At 59.5% G+C, this 12325-nt stretch overlaps 1 protein-coding gene across 15 annotated transcripts in view; it reads left to right on the forward strand.

Moving 5' to 3' along the window:
• Positions 1–12325, forward strand: part of Rapgef1 (Rap guanine nucleotide exchange factor 1) — a 99725-nt gene that overhangs the window by 76334 nt on the left and 11066 nt on the right. For 7 of the 15 annotated variants that reach the window (XM_063244149.1, XM_063244152.1, XM_023565418.2 and 4 more), the window contains 3 exons: positions 1293–1451; positions 10777–11034; positions 11793–11885. The exons of 2 other annotated variants lie outside the window; for them this stretch is intronic. In XM_063244149.1, the coding sequence (XP_063100219.1) occupies positions 1293–1451; positions 10777–11034; positions 11793–11885 (510 nt within the window). The remainder of the gene's footprint in view (positions 1–1292; positions 1452–10776; positions 11035–11792; positions 11886–12325) is intronic. 6 more of the 15 variants (XM_005003946.4, XM_013153338.2, XM_013153336.2 and 3 more) reach the window with 6 other exon arrangements.

Here is a 12325-nt window from a genome sequence, read left to right on the forward strand (position 1 = left end):
CAGAGCACAGGGCTGGTCTGTGTGCGGCCAGCTGGTACTCCGTTTCCATAACGGCCTAACTGTGGTGACCTCCACCCCGCCCCCAGCCAGAGGCAGCCCCAGAAGACAGAGCTACTCTGTGCTGTGGGACATCCAGTCCTCCGCTCAGACACACCTGTGTTGGAATCCTGCTGGGGGGGGGCAGAAGACCGCAGGCTTTGGGGACAGCTTGTTGGCACCTCCTGTACCAGTCGCTGATCCTGTATTTGAGCCTCTGGTCTGCCACACTGTCTAGGTAGGATGGCTCATGCTCCACCTGGCCTGATAGCTTTCTGACCGGGGAAGGGCCTGCTGCAGCGAGCTAGGCCTGCTTTGGTTTTGGTTTTGGGTGTTTTTTTGTTGTTGTTGTTTTTGTTTTTTTGTTTTTTTTGGTTTTTTTTTTTGTCTGTTGCAAGAGAACATGAATCTGCCCCCATCTTCTCTGAAAGCCAGTTACAGGGGATCCCAAGACTGGTCGGCCTTAGATTGCAGTCCTGCCTCTCATGAGCCAGGTCCCAGGCTGTGTCCACCTCTCAGCCCTTCACTTGCCCAGCGTACAGACACTGCATATGAGTCCAGGCTCCTCTGAAACTACTCCTGAGGGGTCTTCATGGAAACATCGGCCTGTCCTGGGACCCCGACCCAAGCCAGTATTGGGCAGATTGCACTGAGAGCTGCCCGTGTCCATGGATATCCTCAGAGTGAGCACGCAGAGCACGTGCCCGATGGGTGTGCCGAGGGAGCCACCGTGCTGGCAGGACAGGGCACAGTGGGCAGCTCCCTGAACTCCCCACAGACAGGCATAGCCACTTTTATTGGCTGCCACGAGCCTCCCACAGTGCCTGGCGTCGCACTGTAAGCAGAGGCTGAGACCGATCCCAGGCCTACACTACCAGGCAGGAGGATCGAGTGTGTCACACAGAACTGCCTGCCTACCCAGCTGATGCCTGTGGCAACCTCAGGCTGGCAGGTGGTTGGTGGCCAGGTCCAGACTCAGAGCCAGTGCTCTGGTCCCTAAAGAGGGGCTCAGAGCCTGATGTCGCCCCACGTCCAGGTGGCTCTGGCCAGCGTGTCCAGAAGCTCGCCTTCTGCCTCTGTTGTGAGGAAGTTCAGCAAGGCCCCCTGTTTCTGGGTCACTGTCAGCAGGTGTCCCTGACTTCTGGCCTGTCCAGCGTGTCCCTCAGGATCAGGGAGCGGCCCCCCACCCCGGCTGTCTGTGCTGACCGATCTCTGCTCTCTCCTCCTCCCTACCTTCTCTCTCGCCCTCTGCCCAGCAGGCCTCCTATGCTGCTTCTTCCTTCTCCTCTGTCTCCCACTGTGTCCAGCAAACTAAAGTGGCCTTCACCCCCGACGACGGCAGTGCCACTCAGGGCCTCAGTGTGTCCATGTCTAACTCCTTTCTCAGCCGGCACGGCAGCTTGCCTGTGCCCTCGGTGAGTCGCTCCCTGCCGTTCCCACAGCAATGCAGGCCCCGGTCCCTGTGCCTCCGGACGCGCAGCAGTCTGTGCCTGCAGGTTGTGCAGGGCGGGCCAGGGGGCTCTCGGGGACTCTGGGGAGCCGGGAGGAGTGTGGAGAGGTGAGTGGCCAGGTCAGTGTCCAGCTCAGGGCACTCTCGGCTTTCCGTGAGCCTGGGCCAGCCCTCTGGTGCCTTGCGCAGGAAGCCAGGCCCAACACAGCTTGAGGCTCAGGACCGTCACTCAGCTGCTGCGGAGTCATCAGCCGCCTAGAGCTGAGTGTCCTAGGACAGCGGAAACCACCTGATTGTCCTAGGGTGGATCACCCTAGGCCAGGGGACGTGGTGCTGATCTGGCCCAGGCCTGGCTCACTGGGCTGCTATTGCTGGGGCCTTATCAAGAACAGTTGGGCTGGTTGTGTCTGTCACCTCCATCGGGCTGGCCTGGGCTTGTACCCTGGCACCTGGCAGGGCTCCAGGGAACAGAGGGATGTATGCCAGGTGCCCTGTGGCCTAAGCTCCTAAATGACACAGTGTCTCTAAGTAAGGCCCCACCCGCCCCACAGCAGGAGCCCTGGACCCATAGTGCAGAGCACAGGCCCACACAGGTGGGTCGCAGTCTCTGTCCCTGTGAGAGGGAGAGAGGGGCCCCCGTCTTGTCCTCCAGCTGTCTACCCCCATGTAACTCAAGCAGGGATGGGACAGAACCGGCTCAGGCTCCTTGCAGTCGCTCTGGCCCCGTGACTCCTTCCTTCCTTCCCAGCCCCCTACTCTGGCCTTAGACTGTTTGTGGCGCCCCATTAGGTCACTGCTAGCAGCCGTGCACCCCATGCACTTACAGAGCAAAAGAGCCTGGTGTTCTGGTAATGTTCTGGTCCCACTTCCAGTTCTGTGCTCAGCAGTGGAGCAGACACCTGCATCTGTCTTTGCCGTCACCCCAAACACGCACCCTGGAAGTGGAGGGGGAGGGGCTGGACCACCTGAAAGGGTTGTCCAGGGCCCCCCACCTGGCTTGGTTTTCTCATGTGCCCATCTGTGCCACGGTTTCACTCCCACACCCAGGGCCTGAGGCGAGGACTATGGAGTGGACCCTTCTGAGGGTGCTCAGGTTGCTCTCGGGGCCTTGGCACCAGGTGAGCTGGGAGGGCTGACTGCTGCCCGGCACCCACCCTGCTGCCTCCACTTGGCGCCCTTGGTGTACACGGACTGTAGCCGGTCTCCTGCTCTTGGCTGCTCTTTGCCGCTCCTTGAGCAGAAGTGTGCGACGTCCTGAGTTCCTGCCGCATCCCCTTTGACTATGGGCCCATGAGGACTATGAGTCGGCTGCACTGTCCGCCACAGAATTGCAGAAAAACAAGGGCAGTTCGGTTAGGTTTGGGGAAGAACGCATCTTGGTTTGTATCCCTGGGACACAAAGGTCTGAGGTACCAGTACCAGGGCACTCGAGGGGCTGAGCTGCTCTGCTGCACTGGAAAGAAGGCGCCGCAGCGCAGGAACCCTTGCCAGTGGCTTCAGCCTTTGCCACATCTGACCGGAGCACCCCAGGGCTCTCGTGCCTCCTCAGTGTGACCTAGGCGTGTGTCCAGCCCAGCATGGGGTTCTGAGGGGTGCCTCAGGGACACAGCTGAGTCCAATATGAAGGTTCTTGGCAGTGACCCATTCTTGTACTGAAAGATTCTGACCACGGAGCACCCCTTGCCCAGGGAGTTTGTAGAGCAGTGACCCTGCACCGAACCTGGGTATGGTAGCATCCACCTACAATCCCAGCACCCCAGGCGGCTAAGGCAGGAGGGTCCCAAGTTGGAGCCCAGCCCTGAGCATCTTAGCAAGATCCTGTCTGAAAAGATCCTGTCTTAAAAAGGCTGGGGTACATAAGTGCCTGCCTGACAAGTGTGAGGTTGTGAGTTTGATCCCCAGTACCAAAAAAAAAAAAAAAAAGCACACCTGTAATCCCAGCACTCAGTAGGCTAAGGCAGGAGGACCACTGCAAGTTCAAAACCAGCTTGTGCTACAAAGTGAGCTCAGGGCCAACCTGAACTGCATAGTAAGACCCTACCTCAAAAAGACAAAAAAAAAAAAAGGGCCTGGGGGTTTAGCTCAGTGGCATAAGTGCCTGCCTAGCAAGTAGGAAGTGTTGAGTTCGATCTTCGGTACCAAAAAAAAAAAAGACTTTGTTTAAAAAATAAAATGGCTGGGATGAGATGCCGTACAGAAGTTCTGGGTTCAATCCCTGCTATAAAACAGACACATGCCTTAGCTGATGGCAGTGGAAGAGGGTGCTGTGGAAATACCTCTGCTTGGTCTCCCAGGTCCATCCAAGGTGAACCCAGGCTGCGAGGCCACCTCCTGCACAGGACTGGAGAGGGGGTCTGCAAGGTTGGAGACCAGCAGAGGGAGCCCCAGTACAGAGCTGTGAGGGCAGCCCCTGGTGCAGGGCATAGCGCCTGCAGGGTGAAAAACTGTCCGCATTAGAGAGGCCAAAGACAGGGCAAACCAGAGCCAGGGCTGGGGGAGAGACCTGAGGGGTGACAGCAGCCAGTACTCAGATGAGCTCCTCGGGGGCCCTCCCACCCTCCAGCCTGCAGGCAGGGTCTGCTGGCCGCCCTCACCCAGTGGGGTCTTAGCACCCAGGCTTGTGGGAAGCCAGGCAAGTGCCTGTAAAACCAGCTTGACAGAGAGAGGTGGTAGGGGTGATGAGGGCAGGCTGGGAGGCAGGACGCCTGGAGAAATTGGGGGCGTGGAAGCCAGCCTGTCTCACAGTCAGCCAGACCGCGCATTCCTCTCCTTCCCTTTCCGGAGCCGAGGCAGGTCCCTCTCTCTGTCCCCGATGCCCCCCCCCCCCCACCCAGCACGACCCTCTGAACTCCCATGTCCCCCAGCTGCTGCCTGTTGCTGTTGTGGCTTCCTTCATGTCCCCTCTCTGTCCTGTGCTCTGGCAGATCTGGGGAGCTAGGAGTTTGACCAGGGATCACTGAGGCTCAGGGTAAAGCTCTGCAGTGAGGAAGTCAAGTGTGTGGTGTTGTGGGGATCTTGCTCTTCACTTAGGGGCCGAGCAGGGTCTAGCAGGCCATGGCCAGGCCAGCGCCACCTCTTCGGGCTCCTCCAGGCCATCTGGGGTGCTGATACCTGCTCTTCCAACACCCCCTAAGCTCCTGGCCACAAACTGTCCTGCGGCCATGGGCTCAGTGACAGGAGGGAGGTGGAGAGAGACTGGTGTGAGGCAGGAAAGTGCGGCCCGGATGGGGGCAGTGGGGTCTTCGGGAGGGAGACAGTCCCCCACCCTTGCCTTCCCTGTGTCCCCTGGGCGGACTAAATCACATAACAGAGGGGAAGGACTCCATGGTCCATGGGTGGAAAGTGTCTCTCAGAGCCACCTTGCTCCGGGCATTATGTTAGGGATTCCTTGTTGGGTCCCTGAATGGTCACTGTGGGACCCCCTTTGGGGGAACAAGGTGCCTGTGCTGTCCTCCCGTGGGCGGTGTCTGTGCCCCTCCATCTTGGTCTCCCAGCCTGGTGAGGCACACGGAGCTTGTAGGTGTTCAGATTTAAGTCACTGGGCCCTAGACACCCCCACCCCCACACATGCCACCCTTCCCTGGGGTTCCAAGCCCAACAAGCCGACAGGTCCAGTTCTAACTTCTGGGGTCTCTGGCCATTTGTATGTAGATCACTCTCCATGCCGGACTCTAGGCTCCCCGAGTTCAGGAATTAAGTCCCCAAGGCCCAGTGCATGACAGGAGTGTGCTCACTCCAGTCTGTGCAGCTCTGCGTGTGTCCACTGTCCAGGCCGGCGACAGTAGTGTCACCATGTCACACCCACTCACCGTGTGTGAGCCGTGCTTGTGACATAGTCCTCAGATCCTGTCATGCTTCCCAGGCCCGCTCACATGGCCACCAAGGCCACCAATGTACTCCCATTCAGCACCCCAGCCAGACTGGTACTGTCCCTCCAGAGCCAGGGCCAACAGGCACATGGTCTTCCAAGGCCCTGGCTCCCGCAGCCTTCTTGCATAGAATCCTCCTCTCTCTCCACACTTGCTCTTTTCTCCCGTCCTCGGCCTTCCTGAAGAGTCCTCCCACCCCTGTTGTGCTTGGTCCCCAGCCACAGCAGTCCCTGAATGTGCCTGGCAGCTCCCTCATCTGCCCAGGACAGGGTGGCAGGTGCCAGGTCCTTCCCCACCACGCCTACTGTTTCTCAGGCATGCCTTCCTCTGAGACAGCCTGAGCCTAGACTGAGGGCTGAGGTACTGTCATGTGGTTGAGCCAGCCCAAAGCATCTTGGTGTCCCCAAAGCAGTGAGCAGTGACAGGGAGGTCTGAAGCCTTTTCTCCAACCCCACGTGTGGTCTTCTTTCCTGCGCCCCTCCATTCTAGAGCAGGTGACCCTGGCAGTCCCCTGCCAGCCTCCCACCCTGCAGGACAGCCCCAGCTGCCTTGAGAACCTATGGTCATCCTCATTCCTTCTCACGGACCCACAAACCCCGCCTCAGGGCTCCTTACTGTCTGCGGGGACTTGAAACTCACTCCGGCTCCTGTGGGAATACTGCGTTCTCCCCATGTGGCTCTGCTTCTGGAGACCCAGGCAGCGCTGACCCTGCATGTGTCATGTGTCTCCACAGACACATCTGCAGAGTGGGGACCGCCCCAGCCCCTGGGGTGCCCTCAGGCCTCCCCCTCGCACCTGGACTTTGTGTTGCTATCTGTGGCCACAGGCCTGAGAACTCCTTGCTTTTGCTTTTGGTATGCTTTGACTCCACCCTGGAGCTCACGGCCAGAGCCTGGTCAGGGAGCGAGTGACTGGTTCCTAGGAAGGAGCATCCTTCCTGCTTGTGGCACACCTTCTGTCCCTCATCCAGGGCCTGCTCTGCAGCTCTGCACCTGAGTGTCCCCTCCCGCTAGAGGTAGAGAAGGACACACGCAAAGGCCCGGGCCCTGGATTGCAGTCTTACACCGAAGCCAAGGTTGCAGCCAGACCCTGTCCGTAGAAACCAGGGCTGGGCCAGTGTTTGTAAACTGCCCAGTTACCCAGCAAGCATTGAGCTCAGATATTGCTTGATCAAAAAGCAGCCAGTTGGCAGGACACGCAGGGCATGTGCCTGCCCCAAGTCACAGAAGGGCCCCAGCAGGCCGAGAGGAAATAGCCATCCCCTCACCATGCAGCTGATCCAAGGGGCCTAGAAATCGTTGCGCTGGGTTGCCAGGACCGTGGGCATCCTCTCTGACTCGCGCTCAGCCGCTCCATGAAGAGCCAGCACATTCAGGCCCTGAGGGAGTCCACAGAGCACCCTGAGAGGCAGCAGGGTATAGAGGGCCAGCGGACAGGTGCAGCCCTTCCTGGAGGCTTGGGACCCGGGTCACAGTAACTATGATTACAGGAGAAGGGACTCCCCATCTACACGTCCTTCCGCTTTCCACTCAGAAAAGCAAAGTGTTCTGTTTTACGCCCTTGCTTTTAGGGCTGTCAGATGGCTAGAGAACTATACTAGAAAGTGTGTCTGAAACAGGAAAGGCTGCAGGGGACCTGATGTGGCTCTTGTCACCTTCTCAGTACAGTCAGCATCCTCATCGCTCTCATGGTGACCTGCAGATGCACCTCTCCTGGGCGGCCTGCGGCAGTGTTTAGGCCAGAACCTGGCACTCAGCTTTGGGACCCTGTCTATTGTGCCTGTGTAGTTATGAATTAACAGTGACATCAGAGGAGAGCCCGAGGTAGATGCAGAGGCAGGCCTTGTCACCAGAGCTGCTGGGGCCGAGGAGTAGAGAAGAGCATGTGGAGGTCTGAGCCAGGAGGGGCTGGCCAGCATCCACGCCACTGTCCTTGCAGTGACTATCCCAGGCGTGTCCAGGCAGCCACGCAGGCTGCTTGCCGTGCAGCAGCTGAAAGCTTGGCTTCCTCTGAAGACAGATCAGCTGGGCCAGAGCCAGGGCCAGTGCTGCACTGGGCTGCTCCACAGGGAGGGACCTCAGCCGCCCCCATGGCTCCCCACACACCAGAAGGTGTGCCTGCAACACAAGGCCATCCCTCTTGCAGCCTCTCCCACTCAGCAGGTCTGCCCATGGCATGGTGACCTTTCCCCATCCCTGGCCTGTCTCCCTGTCCTGCCCCGCACCTGGGGCTTCCTGCCAGCGGGGGCAGTAGAGAGCTGCTGAGACGAAGACTCAACTCTTTGGAGATCTGCTTCCTGCCAAGGTCACGCGGGGCCACCCCTGTCCTGTTTCATATCCAGACTGCAGTGGACACAAAACATCTCTGAAAATGGACATCTGCCACCTGCAGAGGTCCTGCCCTTAACACTGTGACCACCAGTGAACCCAGAAGGTCAGCCGCTGCCATCCCCTTTTTGCCCCATGCCTCCACACAGGGTCTCACTGTGGAGCCCAGGCGGGCTTTGAATTCCTGCTTCAACCTCCCAAGTGCCAGGATTGCAGGCAGGCACCACTGAGTCATTGATCTCCGGTCACTGATCTTGTTTAGCTCTGAAACCTGCTCGTTCCCCGAATGTGCATTTCCAGAAGAGCTGGTTGTTCTGTCCGACTTCTGCCTCTGTCGGGGCACTGTTGTCTGCACCGCTGGCTTGCACGTGAAGCCCCGCTCACCTGGCTCCAGCCCTTGGCCAAGAAGCTTTCTCAGCCATGGAGGGCTGTGGACTTCCGTGAGGGCTTGGCTGCCCAGAGCACACCTCAGAGCACACCAGGGACCCCAGCAGTGGATCCAGGACAGTGTCCCTACCATGAGGAGTGTACAGCAGAGCCCTTGGAACCCCATCTGCTCAACAGGAAGCACCCCATGACAGTTGCCTCAATTAATCTTGACTGTGTGTGTGACCAGTGCTGGCCATGGGGGCCGAGTGCCCTGTTCCTAACTGCTGGGTTGCTCTTGTCTCTTGCCAATGTCCATGGCTCTTGGGAGCCCTCCGTGTCCCGAGCCCTCAGCCCAGGCTATCAATACCAGTTCCCGTCCTGCTGTGGAGTGCCAGAGCTCATTCTAGTGACGCCAGCTCCAGCCAGGGCCTGAAATAGACACCAGACCAGGGTGGTATGGCTTGGAGCAGCCGCCCTGCCCTTCTGCTGGGGAGTGCCTGTTCTCCAGGCAACCACTAGAAACCAGACTGCTTACAATTCATTCGCAGCCCCTGGGCTCCCTGGGGCATCCAGCTCACTTGCAGTGAGGTCAGCCTTCCGGCAAGTCCCTGCCTCTGGATGTGGCTTCTGTGGGGCTTGGCGGAGCTCCCAGCAGGACTGCATAGCTGGAATACCAGAGCTGAGGAGAGCCAGGCCCCTTTGCCTGGAGATGCCAGCCAGGCTGCAGTCTTCCCCGCCCTCAGTGGCTGTCCTTCCTGGCCTCCTTCACCTGCCTCCTCTGAACGCAGTGCTGAGGGTCTGGCAGTGATTCGTCACAGCAGTGTCTGAGTGTTGTCCATCCCCCAGCATGTGCCAGGGCCCTGCGGGATGCCTCTGCCTTGTGAGCAAAGGGCCCTGCGCAAGAGTCCTGGCAAGCAGAAGGGACAGTGGCGGGCACAGGGCACTTACAATGCCTGCCACGCTGCAGCCACATAGCAGGCACTCGCCAGTGGCCACAGGTGCCCTTGCTTTCTTCGCTGGTGATGCTGAGGCTCCAAGACCAAAGGCACTTGTCCAGGGCCACACAGGTAGAATGGTGTCAAGGATCAGGCCCACATTCAGGTGACACAGCTGCTCCCTGGCTCTGCCCACAGAAACCTGTGTGTGGAAGTCCACTCAAGCAAGTGGCCCTGTGGCACATGGGCCCTGGTCAGTGGGTTAGGAAGCCGCTTCCTGCACTCTCAGTGTGGGAATCAGGGCTCTCTTGAGTCCCTCGTCTGCCTGCCTGCCAGGAAGCACTGGCTGAAGATGAGCCTTGTGCTAGGTGGCAGTGAGTGGGCAGATACACAGGCTGAGGAGAAGGAAGAGGAGGCGAGGGGGAAGCAGCCGACAGACCTGGAGTCTCCCAGACCACGGCACCCAGCACCCATGAGCCAACCTTGCCTTGGGCCCAGCCCTTACCCTGCTACATCACCCTTGGTAGCTGGCAAAGCGTCAGGGCAGTGAGTGTGGCACCAGCTTGGGTCCCAGGTGGGGCTCTGCACCCCAGCTCTCCCAGCCGGCAGGCGTGAGTGCGCTCTGGTGTCTGGTGGACTAGGGTTGGCCTTGAGCTGGTGAGGTGGATGGGGAAATGAAAGTGTTAAAAAATAACAGGTACCTAGGGCTGACACCATGGGTCTGGTATAAGCCACAGCCACTACCTTCAGGGTAAGGAGCACCAATAGGTGCCCCCGCCCAGCGAGGCTGTGTGCGGGTGACCAGAAGGTGGCTCGTCCTGGAGCCTGAGGCTAACACACAGCTTGGCAGAGCTCCCTGAGACTGTGCAGAGCTCCAGCCTCCCATGAGTTTGAAACTTCATCGCTTCTTCCTCTCCTCCTTCCCACAGCCATGAAGAAGACACTTGGGGTGGGGATGTACATTTGTGGGAGTCCTTCCCGCATCTGCTGTGCTGTCCCGCACAGCTGGCAGGGTGGCAGCAGGGCTCTGCAGGCCACAGTGACATGATCGGGCTCTCGACTACAGCAGCAGCTGGCCAGGCTGCGTCGTTGGGCTGAGAAGCTGTGGTCTGCTGTAAGCTCCACTCAGTCAGGTGACAGACCTTGCTGTCCCAAGAGAATTTGGGGACCGGTGCCTGGTGACTCTGGGTGACATCAGAAGTATCCCATAATCACCAGGTTTGTTTAAGAGCAAAGCCTCCGAAGGTAGGAAACTTAACTGGGCCGGAAGGGAAACGAACTCACGCCAATTCTTGGCATCGGAACCGCGCAGTCTGTCCCTCTGGGCGATGTTGAGGCTTCGATCTTTCCTTTCCCAAAGGGTTCAAGGCAGATTTCACCACTTTGAAAGTTGCAGTATTTGTCTTGGAGTAAACAAAAAGATTGGTCCAAGAGAGTCCCGGCGAATAGCTAAGTGCTGAGACGCTGAATGTAGCTCTGAGGCACAAGGGCAGAGAGGGCCAGGGCTGGGCTGTGGCCGCAGCGGGCGTGTGGTCTCCATGCGGGCATCAGTGCAGGCCAGCCCTGCCTCTGGGGCGCTAGCCTCCAGACCTCTCCCTCTGGGGAGTGGGGGATTGCCACGGGCCCTGGGCGACGGCCGGTTTGCTGGCCTGGCTGGCTGTCCTGGCCAGCTCTGGCTGGAGTGCCCTGCAGCCCACAGCCACTGTTAACCTAATGACTTTTTCTCTTGTCTGTCTGTCTTCTTCTGCCCGTATCCTCGTTTTTGTTCGTCCCCACCTGGGTTCTGTAGTACAAGTCTGTGTTTAGGTCCTACTCCCAGGACTTCGTGCCTCACCGCCAAGCTTCCGTCCACCCTTTCCTTCCGCCCACCTCCTCTTCCTCTCCGCATTTCCCACCTGTCCACCTGTCTCCGAGCTCGGATTTGGCGGGCCCCGCCGTAGCCAGCCCGCCTGCCCGCACCGTGGATGGGCCTCGCTCACCTTCCCAGGAGAGCAGCTTCCATGGGAGCCCTGTCTGCCTTCCTCCCGAAAGCTCTTTCGCTGACTCGGTGAGCACCGGCACGCACACCCGCACGCAGCTGCATGATTCCACACGGCGATGACCCGGCCTCCCTCCGCTGACAGCCCGGGCCTGATGGGCCCCCAGGCATCGCTGCTAGATGGACAGCTGCAGAGGCCCCGGGTGCCATCTGCTTCCTGAACAGAGTGGGGGTTTGACATAAAACTCCTGCCACACTGGGAATCGGGTTTTCCGCAGACAGACAAGTGACCAGTGAGGGGAGCCTGTGCCCCTAGCTGTCTCTGTGGCTATGTGAAGGAGGGCACGAGCCCTTGGGAAGCGTGGCAGTGACAGGTGGAAGGCAGTGGCCTGGAGTGAGACAGGCTGGCTTCCTATCCCATGAAGTGGCTCCACCACTAGCTGCAGCTCCTAGGGCCAGAGGGGACAGGAGGGGAGGGACAGAGAGGGCACTGTGGCAGAAACCCCCCACCAGTTGCACTGTCTGCATGTGTCACTTCCTCCCTCCTTACCCGGCACCCTGTGACCTCCCCCATGACCTTGGGGCTACCTTTCCTGGCCAGGCTCCAGGATAGGCCTTGAACCTTGGAAGATGCAGCAGGAAGCTTGGGTGCCCACTAACAAGAGGCCAGAGGTAGCCAGGGCAACGTCACAAAGGACCACGGACTCTTGGCCTTTGGCCCTTTCTTTCTCCCGAGGCTGCATCCTGGTCTGGGCCCATGTGGCCCTCTGAGCTGGGAAGGCCAGAGGCCTGGCCCATGGTCCTCCTTTTCGTCCTGTCTCCCCCAGAGCGAGAACACCAGCGAGGAGGCTGGTGAGGGTGAATACGTCAGTCTGTATTCCTCTGGCCAGAGCAGTGTGGAGCGGGCTCGCCCTCGAGGAGTAAGTAACCTCGGGCAGTGGCCTGCTGCATGTGGCCTGGCCTGGCACAGCTGGCCCCTTCCGGGGCCGCTTCCCTGGCACTTGCTTCTGTTTGGCTGAGCCCTCAGGCTCCTGGGAGCCAACTCAACGGGACGGAAGCTGTGGCCTGCAGGTGGCTCCTCTGCTCCTGCTTCATGGGTGTGGTGCTGCTCAGCCCCAGGACTGGCTGCTGGGACCTGGCCACACAGCCAGTGTCGGTCATAAGGCCAGTGCGTGCTGCACTTCCCTGGCCCTCTCCAGGACTGAGAGCGCTCCGGTGCTTCCCCCCAGCACCCCCACCTTGCTGCTCCCCAGCAAGCTGGGGAGCCCAGCAGGGTTGCGCTCCTTGCTCCTGAGAGGAGCCCCTGCCGTCTTCGCCCTCCTTGTGCTGATGCCCCAGCTCCTCATAGTTGGGGTGCAGT

Source organism: Cavia porcellus, unplaced genomic scaffold (assembly GCF_034190915.1).
Source record: "Cavia porcellus strain 051 isolate PalLab524CR breed Dunkin Hartley unplaced genomic scaffold, mCavPor4.1 scaffold_49, whole genome shotgun sequence".
In the NCBI taxonomy this organism is placed as follows: domain Eukaryota; kingdom Metazoa; phylum Chordata; class Mammalia; order Rodentia; family Caviidae; genus Cavia; species Cavia porcellus.